General features: G+C 33.9%; 5 protein-coding genes across 10 annotated transcripts in view; 4 read left to right on the top strand and 1 right to left on the bottom strand.

The window, feature by feature from the left end:
* The first annotated feature begins 101 nt into the window (after positions 1-101).
* Positions 102-8,394, top strand: LOC139113809 (glycerol-3-phosphate phosphatase). Its single transcript, XM_070675230.1, has 6 exons — positions 102-6,547; positions 6,952-7,112; positions 7,189-7,323; positions 7,526-7,739; positions 7,831-7,975; positions 8,102-8,394. Exons 1-6 carry the CDS (start codon positions 6,457-6,459, stop codon positions 8,253-8,255), a joined length of 900 nt encoding a protein of 299 aa, XP_070531331.1. The 5' UTR covers positions 102-6,456; the 3' UTR covers positions 8,256-8,394.
* Positions 8,395-8,474: 80 nt separating this feature from the next.
* Naglu (N-acetyl-alpha-glucosaminidase) overlaps positions 8,475-24,622 on the top strand; it is a 68,454-nt gene continuing 52,306 nt past the window's right edge. Inside the window, exons 1-14 of one of the 6 annotated variants that reach the window (XM_070675214.1) lie at positions 8,526-8,727; positions 8,920-9,083; positions 9,188-9,366; positions 9,452-9,670; positions 9,759-9,986; positions 10,203-10,266; positions 10,326-10,471; positions 10,616-10,700; positions 10,830-10,979; positions 11,182-11,324; positions 11,546-11,705; positions 11,912-12,102; positions 12,364-12,749; positions 12,843-13,122. In XM_070675214.1, the coding sequence (XP_070531315.1) occupies positions 8,646-8,727; positions 8,920-9,083; positions 9,188-9,366; positions 9,452-9,670; positions 9,759-9,986; positions 10,203-10,266; positions 10,326-10,471; positions 10,616-10,700; positions 10,830-10,979; positions 11,182-11,324; positions 11,546-11,705; positions 11,912-12,102; positions 12,364-12,749; positions 12,843-12,928 (2,283 nt within the window). In that variant the 5' untranslated portion in view covers positions 8,526-8,645 and the 3' untranslated portion in view covers positions 12,929-13,122. Of the gene's footprint in view, positions 9,084-9,187; positions 9,367-9,451; positions 9,686-9,758; positions 9,987-10,202; positions 10,267-10,325; positions 10,472-10,529; positions 10,708-10,829; positions 10,980-11,181; positions 11,325-11,545; positions 11,706-11,911; positions 12,103-12,363; positions 13,123-24,622 lie in introns of those variants that run through there. The other 5 variants (XM_070675215.1, XM_070675217.1, XM_070675218.1 and 2 more) reach the window with 5 other exon arrangements.
* On the bottom strand, positions 13,111-17,660 carry Impe3 (Ecdysone-inducible gene E3). Its single transcript, XM_070675227.1, has 4 exons — positions 15,249-17,660; positions 14,840-14,920; positions 13,861-14,603; positions 13,111-13,631 (listed from the first exon to the last, which is right to left on the bottom strand). The coding sequence occupies exons 1-4, from the start codon at positions 15,291-15,293 to the stop codon at positions 13,250-13,252; spliced, it is 1,251 nt and encodes a 416-aa protein (XP_070531328.1). The 5' UTR covers positions 15,294-17,660; the 3' UTR covers positions 13,111-13,249.
* LOC139101397 (uncharacterized) lies at positions 17,646-18,607 on the top strand (the record flags this gene model as incomplete). The annotated part of the gene is made up of 2 exons (XM_070654515.1): positions 17,646-17,858; positions 18,069-18,607. Coding segments are annotated over 2 exons (579 nt in total), but the record flags the coding sequence as incomplete, so codon positions are not given.
* The window catches only part of LOC139113800 (calcium/calmodulin-dependent protein kinase kinase 1), a 51,339-nt gene continuing 48,626 nt past the window's right edge, over positions 21,910-24,622 (top strand). Inside the window, exon 1 of the mRNA XM_070675213.1 lies at positions 21,910-22,658. The gene's annotated coding sequence lies outside the window, so the exon portion shown is untranslated. The remainder of the gene's footprint in view (positions 22,659-24,622) is intronic.

Below are 24,622 nucleotides of genomic sequence, written 5' to 3'. Positions count from 1 at the left end.
TCAAAAAATTTATCGGAATATTTGCAATTTCCGAAAGAGAAAGGGACGATGAGAGTGAAAAGGCACAACGTGACTTTGATGCGTTCAGACGAAGCGGGGGGGGGGGGTATAGGAGTGACGGCGACACACGAAACTTACATATGAAGACACACATAAAGACACGATTGAAAATTGGAGGTGACTCATTATGTCCCAAGATCAAGTTCTTTCGGAATTGAAACAGTCGAAAAAGACTGATAAAATTGTCAGCAGAACCGACAAGTCTTATTTTCTTAAAAAGTATTTCCACTTAAACATTTTTTCTTAGTAATAGATCTTTTTCAATGAACGTACAAGATCCAATGAGATAGAGTGTCTTCGTAAAGCGCATGAAATAAAATCAAATAAAAAATTAATTCCTCTGCAACAAACATTTGTACGTGAACGCGCGACGGAAACTTAATTGCGATAATAAAAAAAGAATACCGGCCTAAGTTATACAATCTTGAACTTCCATCTGATTCCACTGACAAAATCTAACACAATGGGATATAACGAGTTGTGCTCTGCGCCTTAAGCACTTGTACATATGCATGAGCGACATAGCGGAATAATGCAGATACGCCGATCTATTGAAAAAAAGAAGGCTTAGGCTAGAAGAAAATGACAGGAATAGCATAATAATTATTATAATAATATAATAACATTATTAGTATTAATAATAATAATATAATGATAACAATAAATAACGCTGTTACTCTGATTGTATATAGTCCTGTAATGTTATAGTACCACATAGGAACGACATATATATGTATATAAATTAATTACAGTGTGCGCGTATATGTAACAAATATAATTATACACGCGCACACTATAATTAATTAAATACGCAACACGTACACATACATCAGAACGCGCGCGTGCGCGAAACGATCGATAACAATAAATCGTATGCTCTTAGCTATTACACACGAGGTAAAAGAAAACTAAATCGTACGAATTTACGTACGGAGCAAACGATGGGAAAAGGGGAGGATAGAAAAAAAGAGGCGCTAAATCATTGCCGATGTTCTGCTATTTCGTATAACAATGTCGTTTACGTTCTGGCTACATTTTCTGTAAAACTTCTTTTTTTTGATAAAAAAAAAAAGAAAGAAAAACTTTCCGTTTTGGATGGCGCAATATGCGTGCAACTAACGTTTATCACGAAGGGCATAAGTAAGTTTAAACTTAAATTTTAATTTGTGTTCCTCTTACAGTATGTCATTAAAAAAGAAATTTATATTTTAATTATCAATTAATAACATAATCAATTTTTTGAAGAATATTGTTTGGGGATACAATCGATGTATCATAAAATTTGTTCTATTATCCCGAGTGGAAATTCGTTTAGCTATTCTGATTTTGCAGCTAGCGATTAGATCGCGCAGATTAGATATATTCCTTAGCTAGTGGCTAACTTGATACTAGCCATAATTTGTAAGGAAGTATTTGTTATCTAGTGACTATCTAACTAGCGTCTAGCTATTACTGTATAGGATTTAAAAAGTGAGGTTGTGTCATTAAAAAAAAAAAATTATCTAGTATCTGTATAGTCACTGTCCAGCACGGGCCATGTAGCGAAACAATTATTATTGATTAATAACGAGCATGAAAAGCTAAATATCTAAACGTTTTTCGCGCGTACGCGGCGAAAAACGTTTACATATCTAGCTTTTCAAGCTCGTTATTAAATAGTAATAATTGTCTAGTACTTAGACAATTTGAGCGTTAAATTTCTGGCTCAGTGCTGGACAGTTTCTCTAGACAGCGACGAGATAAATCACAGATTGGCTAGCTAGTCATTAGATAACGATTAGGCTCAATTTCCACTCAAGTATACTATGATTTAAATGTTTAAGTAATTTATGGCACAATTCGTAATTTTATAAATTTGTAATGTTATAGTTTTACATATAATTATCATAATTTCATGATTTATCATATCGCCATTTAACTGTGCAGTCAGTTTCCTTCATATCATTGACATATTCTTAAGCCTTAATAACTGTAATTTATTAAACATATCATAAGTTATTCTACACACACTTGCAAATTTGATATACTTTAAGATATTAACTTTTTACTATAATTGGCTTTAATTAAAATTTTTGTTCAACTATTTTACTGTTATCTTTCCTCGAAGTAAATCCTAATCACAGAGAAAAATAACTATTCCTTTTGCTTTATGCCCTTCGAATAATGTAATTGTCTACAATGTAAGAAGACATGTGACTTACGATCGTTAATGTATTATCAATATACGTGTAAGTATAAACGGTGAAGGATTTTCAAAATGCCAATGATTGTAAATGATAATTGACGGTGGACAACAATTGAACAATTAATGCTGCATAAAGTCAATAAATTAAATAATACAGAGATAAATTTCTTGTCAAAAAAAAAAAAATGTGCATTTAAAAAATATATTCGAGAAACAATATACCTTTATTCCACGAAATAAAAAGGCCAAGTAAAATCTCACTAAAGTAAACAGATGCATGAAAACTTTTTGTACAATTGCGAGACCTTATACGGTTTTTGTATACCATAATTAATCAAAGGCGATTTTTTGTAAGAAAAAAAAAAATTATACGTGCAAAATGAACAACTGTTAATGTCATTATATTAAAAAATAATAAAATTATCAACATAAAAAATTTTAAAGTTTTAAAAACATTAATCAAATGTTTGTGTCAATTCTATATAAAAAAAAAAAATAATTTTGACTGTAAACATATATCAAATGTGGATTTCACATAATGAGAAAACACTTGAGAATATGCCGGCCTCTTCAAGATTAGCAGTTTATAAATTCATTTAGTAAGGTGATATTTTTAGACCGATGAATCAAGTAGACAGATCGATAAATAAATCGGTATCTAAAATCAGGAAGTCGTTAGACAAAATCAAACTCGCGTATCATAGTGATTTTCTATATATACATATAACGTTCATTATTGCATATCTCGGAGCTTAATTCCTTGAGCTTGACATTGACAAATATGCTCTTCAAAAGTTCAACCCTGCGTTATGTAAAAAAAAAAAAAAAGAATAAGATTGTTCTAAAAATTGTGCAAATCTACTAAATATGTTCTATGTATAATGATATAATCTTTGGCCGCAGCCTAATCAATGACATAAAAATCAAACAAAACAAAAAAAAAAAAAAAAGGAAAAAAAAAAGATATTTTATTAATCGATCCACTTTGAAAGTTAGACAGAAGTATAACGAAGATAGATTTTTCCTTAAGAGATCGGCTTTATACATAAATAAAGAGTGAATACTTTTCAAAGGAAAAATTGATCCGTTCGCCTTTCACCTCACGGTGATAAACTCAAGTCATTTGTGCAGCCTAGTAAAAGCTTTAAGCGTGCCTCAATCAATATTACTATCAGTGCAAGAGTAGATGTTACTATGATTACTTTGATTACGAAATAAGCTCTACGCAATCGATAACAGTTTCAATAGTCACGATTGTCAAGACTGTTAAATGTGAACAGTAATCGAAAGCGTTCGGAATTTCATAACTATTTAATAGGTATTAAACGATGCTGTTACGTTTGATTAATAGTATACTTAATCAGTACCACGAATTACTACTACAACGACTACCAGTAAGCCCTTTTTGTGGAATGCGGAGGAATCTAACTGTCGGGTACTACTATTCCTCGTTCACTTTCCTATCACTTTCACAAAATACGCGTATCTGAAATATAATTGAGCTCGCGCTAAGATCAATGAATATTCAGTACAAGTTGCGTAAATCGATAATAAATTTTTGACCGATCGTTCCATTATAAAGATATATAATGTAATATATTTAGATTAATAATATATAATTTTATTTAAATATTGAGAGGAAGAAAAATCTGTCTACACGAGAACAAATGGTGCGCGCATTGTGTTCTAGTCTGTACTGTATCAAGTATATGTCGTTGCCATCTTTATACAATTATCGCGACAATTATCTATAATCAATAATTATCGTGGATAACCATATAAATAAAGACGAAGCGAAGATACACTCAAAAAGGGAACTATGTTACTCTTACACCAATTAATTTGGTAATAATGTTTCGAAAAAGAAGGAGGAACAGAGAAAAGAAAAGGTGGCGTGAAAAATACGAAAACGTCTCGACAAATTTAATATTATTCTGAAATGTAAAAAAACAAAAAAACAAAAAAAAAAACAAAAGTTAACTTAACAAAATTATAATTGCAAATAATTTCGTAAAAATCTGTTAGATACGATCCATATGATCAAAATTAATAATTTTTACTTACTAATCTTAAATTATTTAAACTAATTTGCACATAACGAAATGTAATTTTTAAATAAAAATTCAAAAATATATTAAGACAGTCATATAGTTTCGATTGTGACGAGATAGTCCTTATGCTCACAAATAATATGAATTTGTCGGCTAGTTGACAGTCGACCTTGCTGACAATTGTCCGTCATATCATCAAAGCAAGGCTTTATCAGAGCTAACCGATCTCAAGCCTCCTCCCTTCTCCCATCTCTCTCTCTCTACGTTAAACGAATCTCTTCTGGCAAAATAAAATTTCCTTGGCCGGCTTGGGATGTTGTAAATTGCATCTACATAAAACAATTATCGGGCTTGATGCGCGGTGAAGCGGTAATTTACAAAAGACATACGGATAAATTGTGAATTTATTAGACCCTGGGTGTCTTAACAACGTTTTGTGAAAAAGCGTGTCGTAATCGTCACCAATTAATGCAAAAAAAAAAAAAAGAAGATTGCTTATTCAATTTCGACGCTAAAAAGTTAAAAGAACGGTTAAAAGGATTATTACTTTACATTTCGAGAGCTAACTGTTTCTATTAATTCCCATTTCCGTTATAGTGCGTCGCGAAGTAAATAATTTTTTAGTGATTAAGCACGTTACGTTGAAATTAATGGTTCGTTCAAATATTTTATAAAATCCACGCGCGTCGATCACGGTGACATTCTTCACGCTTCTACGCTTGTCGCGCGACGAATGTTTCTATGTACATACAACCATGTTAACCCGATAGCCTACGAAATTGCTGTGCGGCGAATTTACGCCTTGTAGGAGTATAATGGGGTTCATCTCTTGTCTAGTCAAGGTTATAAATAAATAATAAATTTGTCACTTAGTGATTTCCCCTTATCGCTGTGAATACGTAAGGTGTCCCTTCTTTCGTTGGTAAAAAGCCCGAGCTAACGGATGCGAAATTGACGATTTCCATACGTCGAAAGATGAAGACGACGATTAAACGTACGATCCGATTGTCCATATTAATGCGACGCCATTATTTACTTTAGTATTATTATAACTTGTCATTGTAATTACCGATTATTATAATTGCGATTATCATTATTATTATTATTAATATTATTATTGCCAATTATAATTTACCATCACTACAGCTATATAATACCTTTGTAAATGAGAATCAAGACACACTGAGGGCTAGGGAAAAGAGAAACTTAATAAATTGAAATTCTATTAATCCAAAGGTGTTCGATTGTTATTTACGTCCATATTTTATCCCCCAAATATGAAATTGAGAAATAAAAGAATGGAAAGGAAAGAGAAAGAGAGGAAAGCTGCATGGATCTCGATAGTATTTATATTTAATACTGCAACACTTGCTCCTCTTAGAATTAGTTGCACCTACTGTTACGCTCACTAGCACAAAGTTTTAAAGGTTGTTTAAATGAATTTAAATATTTTCGCACAAAGAAACGAATGTCGTAGTACATCCGCTGTTTTCAACGAAGTTTTAAGACTGCATACGTAAGCGAGGACGTGATCTATGTAGATCGTCAGTAACAATGGCGAAGCGAGGATAACAATATGTTAGAAATTTATAAAATTGTAAATAAGATGTGTACAAAATAATAAATTAAAAAAATTTTTTTAACGTGTACGTTATCAAATTAAATATAAATACATTTTTGGCAACGTTATCGGGATAGTAATAATATATTTTCTCTCGTTCTCTTTCTCTCTCGTACGTGTACCTCCTATGATCTTTTCACGTTCTTATCTATTATACAGCGATTCACGGCTACCATTATTGGAGCATGCGCAAATGCTAAAATAGTTAAACGTGATCGCGAGATGAACGGTGCTGACGTTCGGAATACATACGTTCTACGTCGTGTAAGCCGCGGACGTAAATAACACAAAAGTTTTCTACGTATGAGTGCGTTACGTGTAAAGGTTTACATAGGCAAGGTTATCAAACAATCTTATCAAAAAGACTGAGCATTCAATAAGCGTTGTTCTTATCAGACGGAAAGCAGTCCGTCGTAGAGTGCAGCAGTGCTTAACAGGAGCTCCAGCGCGTTTAATTGCTCAGAAAGTTTCGAATTTTTAACAAGATAAGATTCATAGAAATTAAAGCCGACCGTGCGTGTTTACAATCGTTATCTACCATGTCTGAAACGAAGGATATTATTATGTTTTCGGCTGATCAAATGCAAGAGTTTTTAATGTCATTTGACATAGTGATGAGTGACATCGACGGTGAGCGATAAAATTCCAATAATAATCATTAATGTTGAGGTTAAAGATTCAAAATTTATCTTTAAATATAATTAAATATAATTAAATATAATTGAATTTAATTATTAAATGAAATGTTCTAATTTTAACCGAGTCTTTTTCAATTGTATTTTAAAGTCGGTCACGAAACAAACAAATCAGCATTAAATATAACAAAAGGTGTAACAATTAAAAAAAAAATAATAATAATCAATTTTAAATGTATATTGTAATTGAATTTATAAAAAAAAAATTGTACACAAATTCATGGATTAAAAATTATAAGTTTTAACCTGAAAAGATAGCTTATCTTATCACATGTTACATAAAGAATGATTCTTTAAAACATTTCACTCGATAATATTTCTAATATATCTATTTTTTAGGAGTTATATGGGACCTTAATAAACCTGTCAAAGGTGCTCCTGAATCTTTAGAAAAATTGCAAAATCTGGGAAAACAAGTGTATCTTATCACGAATAACACCACGAAGACGGTAGAAAAATATTGTAACGATATGCGACATGCTGGGTTTAATACAACTACCGTAAGTATTTTAGTACAGTATTATAAATGTCTGATTACTTTATAATTTTTACGTATTAATCAGTAGCATTACACAGGATAATATAATAAATCCCACCAAAGCAATTATTTGGAACTTGAAGAAAGTAAATTTTCGTGGCGAAGCATTCGCTATCGTATCGGATGTGGCTCGACAATACTTGACGGAAGCAGGAATTCAATTAGTAGAACAAGTAAGTAGATTAATTATTTTCAATCTGTTTTATGAAATCTATCTATAAAATCTATTTTACGCGAGTAAAATAATGTAGAGATCAATGTGTTAAAAATTTTTCTTTTTTCGCTCATTGTCAATAAATCGATTTTGTTCATTTTACAATAATTTTAATAGAGTTGCAAACGAAATATACTACAGATAATCTTTTTGTTTTGTAGCCAAAGGTTATCAACACTGATATAATTGCAACTTTAAAACAGGTCTTAGATAGACCATCTGTTAAAGCAGTTATTGTCGATTTTAGTGCAAATTGCAATTGGTCAATGTTAGCGCTGGCTATATCGTGTCTCAAACGTAAAGATGTACTGTACTTAACTGGGGCAACAGATAGATGGTTACTAATACAATCGTCACCTCTAATTAAAATCTTAGGTAAGGTAGAAAAAAATTAATTAATGCACACGCGCATTAAAAATTTTTTTTTTAATTAAATAAAAAAAAAATATTACTTTCGTATCTTCAGGTCCGGGACCATTGATGGATCTTATTAGTACGATGAGCGAACGAAAGCCGAGTGAATGCGGCAAACCTAGTCAAAATTTAAATAATTTTCTCGTCGAAAAATGCAACGTAACGAACCCACAAAGATGTTTGTTCATCGGTGACACGTAAGTAAAAATTACGCAACAAAATAAACTTCTATTTGTATTTGTATATTACAACCGTGAGATTATTTTTGAATATTTTCTATCACAGAATTAGTTTTTTAAATAGATTTACAAATGTAATTATAGAGCTAATCAGGACATGAAATTTGCCACACTGTGCGGATTTAAAAAGCTTTTAGTTGGCTCGGGATTCAGTACCCTGGAACAAGCACAAAAAGAAGACGATACCTTCCCGGATTACTATCTTCCTAGTTTAGGTCATCTGTTTTCTTCTTTGTGATTCTAATCCTAGTGATTCTCTACGTGAACGTATCGCCAGGCGCAAAAATAAATAACAGTTAACATCTTATTATAATAAAATTAGTTATCAACGATGATATCGCTCAAAAGTAAAATAATAAATTTTCTTTTTCAAATAACTCGTTATACCATTATTATTAAATCGCATTTTTGCAATAACGTTTAAAAAATATATATGCATCATGGAATTAATAAATGTAACTGCATCATTATATCATTGAGAGACAGACAGACAGACATTATATGATTAAAGGCATCATAAGATAAGAAAGCTACAGTAAGAGTAGGGATGATAATATGTATCAACACAGATCTCTAGGCGACTCCACTTTCATACGTTGGTTTAGTTGATATACTGAAGTTGATCAAAATGGATATAACAACATCGTGGTTGCGACTATTTATAATATTTGGATTGCTTATATTTTCCAATCATTGCCTCAAATTTGACGGTAAATACTATGGATCTTTATTAATTTTAATATAAAAGTCAAAGTAAAATTTTGTAAAATATAAAACACAACCACAAAATTCTGCAACGTGTTTATGTCATCGCATAAGTTATTCGATCGTCGTTAAAAACGAAATTAATTTATTTGCGCAAGGTAACGTTAAAAATAAACGATATCTAAAAGTGTACGTAGTGTTTCAGGATACTTTAGGGCATATAAAACCACGTGCATCGCCGGAAGTTCAGGAAAAGGCAGCTAAAGATGTCGCGGAAAGATTGCTGGGCAAAGAAATTTCTAAGATGTTTATTACGATTCTAGATACTGATTTAGGACCTGTTGGCAAAGATACTTTCAAGGTAGAGTGTCCTATTCTCAAGTGCAACGGTTGTTTGCTCGCGAATATTTATTTTTAAAATAATTCGTCATTAGCGTGCGATTTATTTTTCTTTTCTTTCGATAGGTAACAAAAAATCCTCTAGGCGAGATTGAAATTCGCGGCACTTCCGGGGTCGCGATCACATGGGGCTTAAATTATTACTTGAAAAATTATTGCAACGTTCATATATCGTGGGACGGCACGCAAGTTAAGCTGCCGAAGACTCTGCCAGAAGTACGCGTTAAAATTACATCGAACGATAGGTGAAAACGCGCAATATTTAATTTGTGATAATCGGGTATATTTACTTGTAAGGGTGTGTATTTGCGTTACTCCGTTACTTTGCAGATTCAGATATTATCAGAATGTATGCACCGTGGGGTACAGTTCGACCTGGTGGCAGTGGCAGCAATGGGAGAAAAATATCGATTGGATGGCTCTTAATGGAATTAATCTCGCCCTCGCTTTTACTGCCCAAGAGGCGATCTGGCAAAGGCTCTATCAAGAACTGAATCTAACGAAAGAAGAGATCGACGAGCATTTGGGCGGACCTGCTTTTTTACCATGGTCAAATATTTAAAAGTATTCCGCAAAATTCCTTACACGGTATTGCGTATACGCGTCATAAAATGCACGACTTTTTGCAATAACGCAGGGCAAGGATGGGAAATATTCGTGGCTTTGGCGGACCGTTATCAACAAACTGGCACAATCGTACCATACGTTTGCAGCATCAGATTCTTCAACGAATGAGGAACCTCGGAATCGTTCCAGTATTACCGGCATTTGCCGGTCACGTACCGCGAGCTTTCGCCAGACTTTTTCCGAATGCTAATATGACAAAAATCGATCCGTGGAATAAATTCCAAGACAAATATTGCTGGTACCGCATTCTCATACTATTTTCTCTCTTTCAATAGTAATTTTATTTAAAAAAATTTTTCGTATTTATTTCAAGTTTTAGAAACAGAATACTTTTATATTTATTATCTATTCATCTATTGCATAAAAAATATACATACACATGTATATTAAATTAAACTACAAAAAAATTTTTTTTTTAATTAAATTCTTAATTTATTATAATTGTTATTTTCAGTCCCTATCTGCTGGAACCGACGGATCCGTTATTCCACACGATTGGATACAAATTCCTTCGAATGGTAAGTTAAAATTTCTTCGATAAATGATTAAATACGAATGTGAAATTTTATTATTGCAGTACATCGAGGAATTTGATACCGATCATATTTATAATTGCGACACTTTTAATGAAAACTTACCCGGCAATAACGAACTTACATATTTGAGAAACGTTGGCCATTCGATTTTCTCGGCCATAAATGTGATCGACTCTAAAGCAATATGGTAAGTAGATAAATCATGTGAAGAAAAAAGGTGGTTAACTTGTTTTCTTTTTTTTTAGCACCGATATTAATTGAACGCGTGTATGTATACGTATGCATATAAAAGAATCATTTATCTGCATCAAGTACAGTATGACTTTTCTAGGTTAATGCAAGGTTGGCTGTTCGTGCATGACAATATGTTTTGGACAAAGTCCAGAGTGAGAGCCTTCTTGACCTCAGTACCCACGGTAAGTCCAGAATATTAATAAATCGATAAATATATATATAACGCCCCAAAAAAAAAATCTAATAATCCGAATATCTTTCTGCGTCGTAAAAATTTACATTACTTTAAACTATACTAAAATCAATGACAGGGACGAATGCTGGTTTTGGATCTACAATCGGAGCAATTTCCACAATACGATCGATTCGAATCATATTACGGCCAGCCATTTATTTGGTGCATGCTGCATAATTTTGGCGGCACTTTGGGAATGTTCGGCTCCGCGCAAATTATTAATCAGGTATATTAGAAATGTATATTTCTTTGCATATATTTTTCTTTCCATTTTATCTTTGACAAAACAAAAAATGTATTTGACGTGCAAATTAAAATTTTAAAGCATCAGATTTGCTCACGCAGCATTTAAAATAACGAATTAAAAAAAAAAAAAAAAAAGAAAGAAAAAAAAGATAAAAATGCAGAATTATCGTTATTTATTTCAGCGCACATTTGACGCGAGAAATATGAATGATAGTACCATGGTGGGAACCGGTCTGACACCCGAAGGTATCAATCAGAATTATGTAATTTATGAACTAATGAACGAAATGGCGTACCGTCACGAGCCCGTGGACCTCGACAATTGGTAAGAATTACGAATCATACGTAATAAAAAGATATTAAATACACAACGACTGGTTATCGTTGAAGAAATTTTCTAACGTTATTTTATACCTTTATCGTGTCTCGATAATCTATCGACGGAGTTGGGTTTCTAATCCGCGATTAAAGCGAGGTTACGCGAAAAGCTTCTTAAGCTCATTTGATCGATTAAATTAATGCGACAAATAAATCATTGATCGGCAGGTTCGAGAGCTATGCCACACGAAGATACGGCGCATGGAATGAATACGCGGTGAATGCTTGGCGATACCTCGGCAGAACGGTGTATAATTTTATCGGCACGGAAAGAATCAGAGGGCATTACGTTATTACCAGACGGCCGAGTTTAAATATTTTACCATGGGTAAACGTATACATTGAATTAATAATTATAATTGATTTATAATTAAAAAGAATTGTATAATTGGATTTCCATCAGTGCGGTGAAAATTGGTAAAAATTATCGGACGACAAAAAAAAAAAAATAATATTTAAATCAATTATGTTACTTGAATTGCACGTTATAATAATATTAAAACAATTACGAAATAATTTTTTTCTTTTACGTAGGTCTGGTACGATCGAAAACATTTTTATTCCATGTGGAACGTGTTTCTAAAAGCGAGATATGGCAGAGGAAATAATACTCTCTACAGGCACGACGTGGTTGACATAACCAGACAAGCTCTCCAATTAAAGGCCGACGAAATCTACATGACTGTGTTAGATTGTTACAATAAAAAAAATGTCACTGCTTTCAAGTGAGTGTTATTAAATTTCAATATTTTCGTATTGTACGTATAGACGTAATATTTTTTTTTTTTAATTTATTAAAACACAATTCTTGAGTTAAATATTAATAATTTGCATTTCTTTTTACTAGAGATTAAAAATGGAAAAAAGTTCTTAAACTAATTAATAAATTAAAAGCAATATCTTACGATACTTAGATTGAGTGCTAAAACGTTTTGTATAATCAGCGCATAATTACTGTTGTATAATTAAATCTCGTACTTGTATAGATTCTCTGCGAACACTCTATTAGAATTATTTGACGATCTCGAATCTATTTTGGCATCGGGAAATAATTTCTTGTTGGGCACTTGGTTAGCCCAGGCGAAAGATATAGCTGATAACGACGAAGAGAGACGCTTGCACGAATATAATGCAAGAAATCAAATTACTTTGTGGGGCCCGAATGGCGAGATCAGGGACTATGCTAACAAACAATGGTCGGGTGTAATGGCAGACTATTTTAAGCCCAGATGGGAGCTTTTTCTGAAAGCTCTTGAGAAATCACTAGTCCAAAGAATCAAACTCAACATCAGCGAGATTAATGATAGAATATTTCGCGAAGTCGAACAGCCATTTACTTTTTCTACGAAATATTATCCAACGGAAACGAAAGGTATTTTTACTTTATACACTTTCCGCGAATGTTATATTAATCATCTTTTATTACATTTAGCAATCTAATACGTTATATTCGGTCTCTTTTCAGGTAATACCATTGACGTAGCAATAAAAATCATTTCCAAGTGGTACAAAGAAGAACCAATATCATATCATTACTATTATCATCATTAAAATTATCCAACACCTAAAGGTGTAATAAAAAGATTAGAGATTCTTTTTTTATTTAGATAAATTAGAATTATACACATTTATGAAAGATATGTCTAACGATGATATTAATAAAATTTTATTCATTAAGACATTATAAATACGCATTTCCAAAACTTTTATTTACATTTATTTAATAAAAACGTTTAGAAAATGTATCTTTCTATTATTATTTATATTATTAATTTAATTTAATTTAATTTAAAAAAAAATTAATTTTTTCCATTACAGTTTTTATATCTTTGTTTCTAAAAGTTAAAAAGATTTGCAACTGTTTCAAAGAAATTAGAGCGTGTAGCGTAACGGTAAGAGAAGTCTCAGATCCTTATTGAGCGCACTAGCAGGATCGTCGAGATCACGCAGCGCCTGTGACGTTCTCGTCTTTGCATCATCCCTCGTGAGCTCGTTCCGCTCTACTACCTTCTCCAGCAGCTGCTTCAGCTGCGGTCCGACCCCACCCTCGGCAGATGAGTGTAAGATCTTTAAAACGTCTTCCGTATAGCCAGCAAAACGCGCAAAACCCTGTTTCCGCGCGTCTTTGCTTAGAGCGTCGTAAAGGTTCGCCAGTTGTTGAAGAGAAGGCCTTGGTGGCAGTTTGGAACGCCTTAAGTAGTGATACAAACTTGGACGCGGTACTTGAGCCACTCTCTCACCTAATAAACAAAATCTGACGACGGCAAAAGAAAACCTTGTTAAATACCGTGCTTTTTATCAATACTTTTTAAAGACCTAGTCGGTACTTCTGCACTCTTGTATCGTTTCGATTTTTTAAAGTCACAATAATTACATCATGTTAAATACATTTATATTTAATTAATTTAAAAGAAATGTAGTATTTTTAGATTTAAATAAAATAATTATGAAATTATTTTTGTTAATTAATAATATATTATTACCTAGTTTCTTCTTCCTCGTCCTCAATTTTCTCTGATTTTTCAATCGATGTTTCTACGCTCTTCGACTCGTCGTCATCGAAGTCATCGTTAAACAAAGACGTAGTTGTTTTCACGATCCCGTGGATTTTACTCACAACACTGTCAATGGTTGGTTCTTTCGTCTTTTGATCATTTGATACTTGAGTAACAGAGATCTGTGCCGATTGTCGCCGGAATGTATTATCGCGTCGCGAAGTTTTGGAAACTTGTTCAGAAAAGCGCACGGTAGTCGAAGATTTTTCTTCACTCTCCTCCGAAACTTCTTGATTCGATTCTTGGCTCTCCTGCGTGGCCTCCGGTAATTCGTGATTCGTTTCCGGAGTGGCCGGTGATTCGTAATTTTTTTCCGTCGTCTCTTCGTTTATCTCGGGTGTCTCTTTATGATAACTATCGGTCACAATGCTCGAGATGGTTAAATATTGAGATGTCGTTTCTATCGAGTCGTCATAAATCTTGGACGATCCTTGATTCGATACGTTACTCGTTAGAGTCGAAGTCGACGCCGTGGGAATTTCTGTCCTTCCGTCATGGACTTTCGCGGTCGTGGAAGTTGAAATTATGTAAATTCCCTCAGGTGTCGTCGATTGCAGTTTCTGATCTTTTAACGACTGGGTCGTCGATATCGACGAAGAAGTTGTTAACTCTATCTGCGATATTTCTTCCACTTGAAGCAACTTTAATTGATCAACCGCGTGAAAAATCACCTGATTCAGAAATAAATCATACAAATGGGTATAAATAGACTGACCTCGTCAATATTACGTATCATTATCTTTAACCTGATGTACACGAACGTTTCAGTAAATTAATAAAGATATAAAAATAAATTTACAATACAGAATTTGTGTATTATATTATACTACTTTAACGAATATCTTGTTCTGTTACGTTAAAGTTCAGATATTCTTATCAAATTTACTAATCACGCACAATAATTTACCTGCATGGCAGCGGGGAGATACGAATTCGAATATACTGGTGTTGAAAAGGCCGGCGGTTTCCTAACGATTCCGGCAATAGCCTGAAGCAATGTGGAATTTTAATTAACATTTCCGCCAAAGCACGCGAATAAATGTAGTCTGAGCCGTTAGTCTCGATTATGGCTATATATAAACGCATGTTTAAACAAAATATTTCACATTAAACATAAACTAGGTAAGAATATTATTACTATCAATATTTAATGCACTACAAAATTGAGTCAAAATTAAATTTACAAATTTAGTTAATAATTAAAATTTACATTCCTCGTAGAACATTAACTGTTGCTCAAATTATGTATTGGACTGAATGTTAAATATTAAGAGTTTAAAATTAAATAACACGATATTATATTAAATATTACTTGCCTGCCGGAAAATCATTAGCACCATTAGACTACATAATATCTTCATGACTCACGAGATATTATCTTTTCTATCAATCCAAAATAATTTCCACTTGTTCAGATAAACACTTATTGTTAATAAAAATTCACAAATCAGTCTGCGACATAAGCTTATTCAATGGCAAGAATCACTTTAAGAAATGTACAAGTTTAAATGTCAAAATCGTGAACACTGGTCTTAAAAAATTTTAAATTAAAAAAAAAATTAAAGATATTCGTAGATAATTCAAAGATTATTCAGAAACAAAATTAAACAATTGAATTATTTTTATATTGTAAGAATATTTAAGACAATTTGCCAAGAGATTCACGATTTTCACCGATTGTGTCGAGGCTCGCGGACAGCCGTTGGGACAAGACTGGTCTCGAAAAGACTCATAACGGTCCCAGGTCGTCCTCGGCGCCGCACACCTCCACACTCTTACGCGATCGCGTATGTAAACGAGCGGGTCCCTATACAGGATCGTTAATTGCGTGACGAGCCGGCTAGGTGCACATGTGGCCGCGAGCCGATGTTTATTGGTGTCGATGGGTAAATCACAGCATGATGCCTAAACTAAGCCATCATCCGTATGCCATCCACGTTTCAAGCTGACGTACTTCCCGCTATGCATTCGTCCCCGATCTCTCTTTAATTGAAATATACGATTTATATACGGGGACCCCGTGCATACATCAAACTCTTATAAATGGATCGTTGGAATAATTTATCTAAATCAACATTACATCCCGACCGAAGATATAAAAGTGTTAAGATTTTCCATTTAAAATTAATCAAATATTTATAAAATTTTGCAAAAATCACAGATAATAAATATACAATTTTTAATAAATACTTTTACGTAATGGAAATACGCATTCTGCACGCGTATGTACATATTACTATCCCTGATCTATAATCCAGTTATTCCCATAGCTATATTCGCTTCTTCCATTTTCCGTTTTAATCAACTTCGAGGTTTAATAACTCAATCACTCCACTCTGACCAACGACAGCATCGCTTTTTTCATTTTTTTTTTTTTTTTATTGCATTTTGACGTTCGAACTTTTCCTTTATGGCATAGAGTCAATTTTTTTCCAAGTGAGCGACTTCGATGAAAAACCGATTTAAGCACAGTGAGGTCAACACAAAAAAATTTCGCGAGACTTTCAAGTAACAATATCGTATTTACCTATTTCTAACTAAAAAACGTATAAATATTGTTTCTTTTATCATTTTATTATAACGTAAGAATTTTTTCCTTTAAAAATCATCTCAGATAAACATGTTGCTTCTACTTTAAATTAGCCACGAATCCATAAAGTTTTGACCTTCATAACGATTTCACGAGAATGATCCAATAAGAATAAAATTTCTCGGTCGAAACAGCTCTTTCAAGGAGAGTCGGTCACAGAACTTTGTCCCAGAACAATCAAGAAAAATGACTCAACCGGTTTTTCGAACGACTCACGTATCGTTCTGTTTGCAACTTCGAAAATATAGTTATCTTATAGAAGATTACACTTTATTAACGTAAAATAATTTCGAGATCGTCAAATATATACTTGATAAAAATTCATTAAGCTACTTTTCTTCGCAAAGATTCTAAAAATGAATTACATTCTCATACTTCTTACCTACGTTAGAGAAATTAAATATATTTTTTACTTCAAGCAAAAAGTTTATTCTAACGTAATAAAAGACCAAGGATTAAATTATCGCGCCGTAATTAATATTCAGATTTAATGATCGAGCAATGAGCAGGCACGTTTTACGTTTGTTTATTTTCATTGAAATTGGAACTGGGACTACGTACCGCGCAATAACGGGAGCATTTCTCTTCGCGATTTGTTTCTCAACGAAATTCACGATTGCGATTTCATGTCTGCCGTTATAACACGTATGTGGGCGCCCTTATATGATTATATTCAGCTCATTACATATAAGACGGCATATATAAACGGAGTTAAGTATATATACGATGTGTTGCTCGTAAAGTCTAACCGGTATACTCCACATCGTACGGATAAGTTACGTAGAACGTTTGTGCCGGAGCTATCTTGCCACAATATTCCATCTAATGATGACAAAAGTGACAAAATTTATGTGCTTATTACTTACGACGGTAAGATATTAAGCCCGTAAATCTCAACAACAAAGACATTTAAGAATTAAAAAGATTTTCTTAACATTTTTATTCTATTCTTTTAATAAAATTTTTTTAAATATATTTTTATATATTTTTGTCTTGTGTTACTTTCTTAAATTTTTTTTTTTTAATTTTATATATTCTTTATACGTTTAATAAGTAATAAGTATCTATAAATAGCTGACTCTTCAATAACATATTATCGCACAGTAATGGAAATAAATGAAAATTTCTAAAGGTTGGAATAGCACAGGCGAAACCGCTGAATATATCGATTGATGAATCCATCAATGAAATCGATCATGATAACGCAGATCTCCAAAAAAATCCATTTGAATCGGAAGATTCTGCTTTGCCGACTAACGAGGCCTCAATAAAAGCGACCGCACTAACTGATACTACAAACTCGGCAGCTGGTACCATCGATACTACCGTACAATTAGTAAGCATTCTTTTATAAATTAATAATTATAATTAGAAAATAACATTTTCGTAAATAAATTCTCGCAGCATCGCAAATATTTTCAAATGTAATTAATTTTGTAATTAAAAAAAAAAATATATCTTTTATAATTTAATTTTATATCGCCTATAATGTACTCTAAAAAAAAAAGAAAAAAAATACTAATATAAATGCAATTGTTTCGACAAGTTAAAGGAAAACTCCACGACAAAACCAGGTCCATTGTCATGGTTCCTGACGCCACTGGTGCAAAAAATACAATTCTCGCCACAATCGTTCCTGCAAGATCGTCTGTTACAATTGAAAGAAGTTCTAAACAACCTGGGGATCAATGTGCTGCAAAATGTGACAGCGAAGCAACTAAACGCACCTGGCCTGCTGCACTTTTTGGGTCCGAACGACTCTGGTTTCTACACGAACCGATTAGAACCTGCCGGTTTCTTGGGTGGTAACGGCTGGTTTGCCAATAAAGGTGGCATTCTAGGAGGACCGGGGGCGATAGTTTCCACCGGTAGCCTCCTCACCGATTATCCAACCCCTTACAGGAAGAAATAGAACGACTTATCGTTTATCCGAGCACGTGTAAATAATTAAAGAGCGAAAGCTGTATTTTCGAGGGTAACATAATTTTGCTTCGAGCAAATATTCCGCGACTGCTTCAAATTTGTTAAGTAAGTCACTTAATAAATGTCACAGATTCGCCATCTTTCATTTTAATCAAGACATTAGAGAACAAAATTGTATTAAAGAGCGAAAAGCAGTATTCCTTCCGTAGCTTCTGTGAGAAATTATTACCGAAAAGCTCTGACGACGAAGTTTGGGAAATGCAAATAGATAATGTTAAGTAAATTATTACTAATTTCCGAGTAATAGAAAATTTTCTTACATATTTTTCGTACACGTATACTTATTATTTTTAATGTATTCCTGTAAAATGTAATGCAATAAAATAGATTTGATGAAATTAAACTAATATACCATGAAATTACAATTAATTTCCATTTTCCTTTTTTTTTCTTTTTGTATACGTAAAACGTTGCAACGTAATATCGCAATTTATTATGCATTTATTTTTACGACGGCAATTCAATGGCATACAATTTTTCTAATTTTTTAGTAAGACGCGGTTCTCAAACTACCTAAAACCGAAAATTAAAAAAAAAAAATTGTGTTTGTGTATAATATATTATATGTACCTATAGGTATACATATATTTTTGGCCGCGTGAAAAATAAAACGGCAATAAACAGCAATGGAAAGCGCAAATGTATTATTGAAAATGTGCAAGATATCCGATGTTTCGCGAATTCACGAGCACCTACGCGCAAAGCGGCTGCAAGAAATTTCATTTCTGCCAAATTGAGATTCGATCTCCTGAGAGTCTGGCCGGTGGTCAACGGTCCCCAACGATCGGTATACTCTTCACGCGCGTCCGCCGACTATTACTTCCGACACGATTCCACTACCTGTAATCCGACCGTGCTGAAATATTGCCTGTTACACGAGCAATTGCGTGCAGACATCTCTAGAGACGAGGTTTATTAAAACCGATGACTGATTTGCGCGGATGGCATCGCCGAGAAAACGACGCGAGTCACGTACGTTCGAGATGTCTGATAATTGGTAACGCGATCGAAATCAATTTTTCTCGATGAAACTCTAAACCAATTTTCAATAATAACGTGAATTTAATTACAACTTTTTTTTCCATCATTTACAGATTTTTCTTTTTTTTTTTTTTAGTTATAATATTCGCTGGTTAAACATATATGTTTTAAATTTATTTTTAATTTACGTCAAGTATATAAAATACAGAAGAGCAGTTTTTCGATTGAATTGAATTTTGATTTGTTTCATCCATTCAACAGCCATGTGTGTTCGTTGTTTCCGGCTAAGATTAAATCTGTTTGCTGTCTAGTTCAATATGAAGGAGGAGTAGCACTTGATAAATTGGCAATAATATGCTACGCCCGTATGAGCGTGTATACAGCTACACCTGTATAAGTAGTCGTGATCGATGAGAGTGGCAACGCAGTTTGCAGCGCCGTGTGTCGCTTATAGATTAATTCCGCGTGTCAACAGTTTGCCATGTCACGCTTTTATTGACTCGTTAATATATCAGAAGATTACAAATTATGTAATCTCCTCGTGTTTAAATATTCAAGAATATTTCAAGCGATATAGCCGACATTGAATTGATTGAGCTATTGCGATTGAAAGTTAATTATTATGGAAAGAGGGCACATCAACGGCATTAAACGTCTCATCTATTTTGGCCACGTAGGTTTCCTTAACGTTTTTAGGTTTTTATTACTACACTGTTTCACAGTTGAGTCATAATCGAGACAAATGCGTATATATTTTTAGTAAATCAAACTGTTATTAAGTACAATATAGTACTGCACAGTCGCTTTTATCGCGATGCAAAATACAAGCGAACAGCTGACCAATGTTGAAGAATTAATTTCATCTAAACTCAAATTTTTTTTTTTTTATTTTTTTTTATTAAAAAATAAAGGGCTAACTTTACAGACGTTCAATGCTGTGCGTGAACGAAACTTTTTCACGTCGAGTTTGATTAGAACACGGTGAATCGTTAGTGCGGTTCGCGGTGCTTTTTAATTAGCGACAATATACATATATATATTTAAAAAAAAAAAAAAAAGAGAGAGACAGGAAGAGAAAGAATGTTACGGAAAATCCACACGGGGCAATTGGGTGGATATGTTACTGCTGCCCACTAGTATCTCGAAGCTTTAACAGCCTGAAATGGTAATCGATAGATTGTATCCGAGAAAAAGAAATGACTATAAATGGACTAGGGTCGACTACGTCCGGTCAATCATATTAAAGCTCCGACGTTGAGGGAAAAAGTGGGCAAGCCGACCATTGAAAAGCATTTTTTTCGACAATAATAATCGCCGTAAAAAATTTATGCGAGGTGTGCCCAGGCAAGGTCTTTTAATTCGCGTGTTCGACTCACGGATTAGCGAGCTGCCTGCTCACGAAACCGACGATGATACATGCTTGCAATCGCGCGGAATTAGGTGGGTCAATGTCCGCGAATCGATGCTCGTGACGTAAGTACGACGCTATTTCGTTCGTAACCTTGAACATAAACTTGAAAACGAGTTTGTCCGCGAACAAGGAAAATTTTTCGCGCGATAAGAACGTAGTTGACGTAGGAAAATTTCCTTATATCCTATATTACATCTTCGTAAAGTTAGTGCACCGTTTTCAAAACTTTGACGTAACGTATTTCTATCAATCATATTGCAATTTCGAAAATGGAATATTCCTAACTTTATTTAAGGTGATTTGAATGAGTAAAAAAAAAAAAAACCATTATCGAGAAAAAATAAATATATCGTTAAATATAATTTAACTATCGCATACACATATTATATATGTATAACATGCATTTAAAAAATCTTAGATAATTTTTGTGTAAAAAATAAATTAGAAGCAAGGAATTCTTTACTAACTGGCATAGGAAATTTTGAAACTTTTCACGATACAGGTGAAACTTTTCAAATGTTGGCACATTGTGAAACTTTCAGCCTTGAACAAAGTTGGAAATGCAAGTCTTCTCATATCTCTATAGATAACGAGAATTTGCCTGTAAGTACCTTGACTACTTAAATTGGGTACAGCCATTAGTTGTATAAAAGACTTGCTTCAAGTAACAGAGAAATTCTAAACTTAAAACTTCTACCGTAAAAACAAAATTCAAAGTTGTATACGTATGTATGTAATTTATTTTTTAGTTAATATTTTACCTCTCAAAGCAAGATAATCACGGATATTAAATAGATATAATATCTATTCGTGTGAAAATAAGTATAATGAAGTATAAATGTATGAAAAATGAATCTTACGACATAATTTCAGGGGTGCATGATATAGCCTTACTAATTACATAAAATTACAGTGCACGATCGTGAATTTAAGGCGAAATTATTGTACCGTAAAATAGTTGTGCTTTAACAAAAAACTCTTTAATTATCCAGGTGACAGCATCGACTGTCAATAAGACGTTAATGACGTTGAGTCAATATTGCTCTTTTTAGACAATTATTTTTGTCACGAGGAACAGACCTTTAATTGATCTTTGGATGATACGGTCAACTATCAATTACGTGGTCAACGACTAGGCTTGCGTTCACCCTCAACGTTCACGCACCCCCGAGCATCTACGTCGGATCGCGAGTGGGTGTCACGGATAGGGGTTTGTCGGTAAGGGGAAACCCGGCAGATTCTGGTGGGGATGGAATAAAATCTCCGAGTGTACGGGGAGGCACGAGTGGAGGTAGAGGCAGTCCAGTCAAACCAGTTAGTCGACCAAGCGACGCGGGTGGTGACGGTCGATCGTCGACTATCCATTTACCAACGACTAGACTGCTAAGACTCGTAGAAAAGCATTGCTAAAAATTAATTGAGAAAGGTGGAAGAACACGGTGATCATGCGTACGTAGGGAGTACGTAATTTCGCGTCGAGTGCGATGCCGCGGAAACATTCACCCCAGATAACTCTTCGACGAGAATCAACGTGTATCTCGATAATCTGCTCGCACCCCTATCGACGCGCCGGGCTTTCGATCGTGAAGAAAAACAGACGAATCGACCAATCTCCTCGACTATTTTCATCTTACCGGCACCCTCGGCGAAGGACACCCTCTCTCTGCTGAAAGGAATTTCTCGGCGCGAATTAGTCAAGAGGGAAGCGAAAAAAGAAAAACGTTCCTGCGAGAGATCGCTACTCCCCGCCTGATTTCCCGAGTAAGTAAGATCATAACCACGGTCCAAATAAAAAGCTCCCATCCCCCGTGTTGTTGTACAACTCTAGATCACGCTTCTCGCGTGGATCGACGCGGGAAAACGAACGTCCACGTGTACATGAGGCGTAAATCGCAAGTTTGTTTACGGATCTGTTGCACCAACAGCATTACGATTTCATTCAAGTGACTTTGACTGATCAATCCTAACTGTTCTTGCATTACAATAGCATCAATGTTACATAAAGTTACCTCGGATTATACGAGTTATAACAAATTGTTCGTACAACGCAAGAATATAAAACAAACAAAAAAATATATCAACGTGTTTTACAATATTATATTAAATATAATTAAAATGTTAAGAAATGTAATAAGTAGCTTTTACTAACGAGCTAATAATAATAATATTTTTAAAAGGTAGTTGTAAATTTAAAGATCACAAACAGGTTTCATCATGTCCCTACTAATTATTTATTAAAACGTTTAAATCTAGCGGTGTTTATCTCGTTAAAAAGGTGTTTCGTAATTCCAACGTCAAATTAAGAAGAAAATTCTTAAGAACCCGAAACTTTTCAGAGCAAAAAAAAAAAAAAAAAAAAAAAAAAGAAAAAGAAAAGAATTATCAAATGACATAAAATCGTGAATAAAACTTGATAGAACAAATACGAAATAAAACACTTTGCGTTTATTTTGCTTCATTTATTACGTATACATGTATACGCGAGAGGAAAATAGGGTAATATTATTGATATTATTATGTCATTATTCATTTAACGTCGTTTGTCAAATTCATCGATGCAAAGCGTATTATATCACGTTTCTACTTGCAAATTAATAATTGTTTTGCACCGTGCAAAAGTCATTAAGACAAATTACCGTTCCCAATTCAATATACACGTGTAACAAGTAAAGATAAAAGAAGACGACAGTAGAAATAATTATGAAACAATATAGACCATCGACTTACTTTTCGTAAAATAAAATTCCATAATATTTACGATCCCGAAATTAACGTAATTTAAGCGTAAAAATGAAGAATTCTTTCGTCTCGATCGAACGAACTTCGTCTCGAGCCGAACACTTGACTTCTCACATCCGATTCTCTATTGTCCCTAATCATTCGATCTTCCGGAACGTGTACACTCTGACCTCGTTAGAATGAAATTAACCCTGAATCGAAATGATCTCGGTGCCGTACATTTCCTCCGCGTAAAGAAATTTTCCGCATCGAATGACACATTTCCAAGTTGGTGCGCGAAAATCTAATCGTTTTACCAAAAAGACTTATCCTCACTTGACATTTTGCTACGGCGACAGGTGATGTGACGCAATTCATTGATGATTGAAGAAGTGAGATATCGGTCGATATCGCGTGAGACATTATTCGACTTTGACGTCAATTTTACTGTCACATCCTAACATCGCGTCGCTTTTACGTCACTAACATCCGCTTCATATTAATAATAAAAAATGAGTGGGCTTCTTATCGCAAAATGGCGCAGGCTATTTCTTAACAATTTCTCGACGTTGTGATAAAGGGACAACCGCTTTTATTCTCAAATCCATAATAAAACACACATCCTTTAATCGTCTCTTTTTTTGTTCTTTTTCTTTTTTTTCCCCTCCATAAAAAAATCGTCGTGGACAGTCACGGTCGTATTGCATTTGAACGCGTAATTATACTCGCGCCGTAGTCTCGCAGGAATCTTCATTCTTCTCAACCATATACTTCGAGGCAGGTATAACACGTTCGCTGAACATTGTAGGCCCGATTACGTAACATTATTATGCGGTGGCGACGAATTGCGAATCGGTAAAGTGACGTAATCTCGCTCTCGATTTTGGATTGCGCGACTCGATCTTCGTCGGGATCCAACATAGGTACGCCCTATTACATCTGAATCAGTCAATTACATCTCATTGACTTTGCCAGCACAATATCGTGCGCGTAGGCGTCGCGTCTCT

The sequence above is a fragment of the Cardiocondyla obscurior genome, linkage group LG03 (genome assembly GCF_019399895.1).
Source record: "Cardiocondyla obscurior isolate alpha-2009 linkage group LG03, Cobs3.1, whole genome shotgun sequence".
In the NCBI taxonomy this organism is placed as follows: Eukaryota; Metazoa; Arthropoda; class Insecta; order Hymenoptera; family Formicidae; genus Cardiocondyla; species Cardiocondyla obscurior.
The sequence above is the reverse complement of the archived record's forward strand: the minus strand, read 5'-3'. Positions and strand labels throughout refer to the sequence as shown.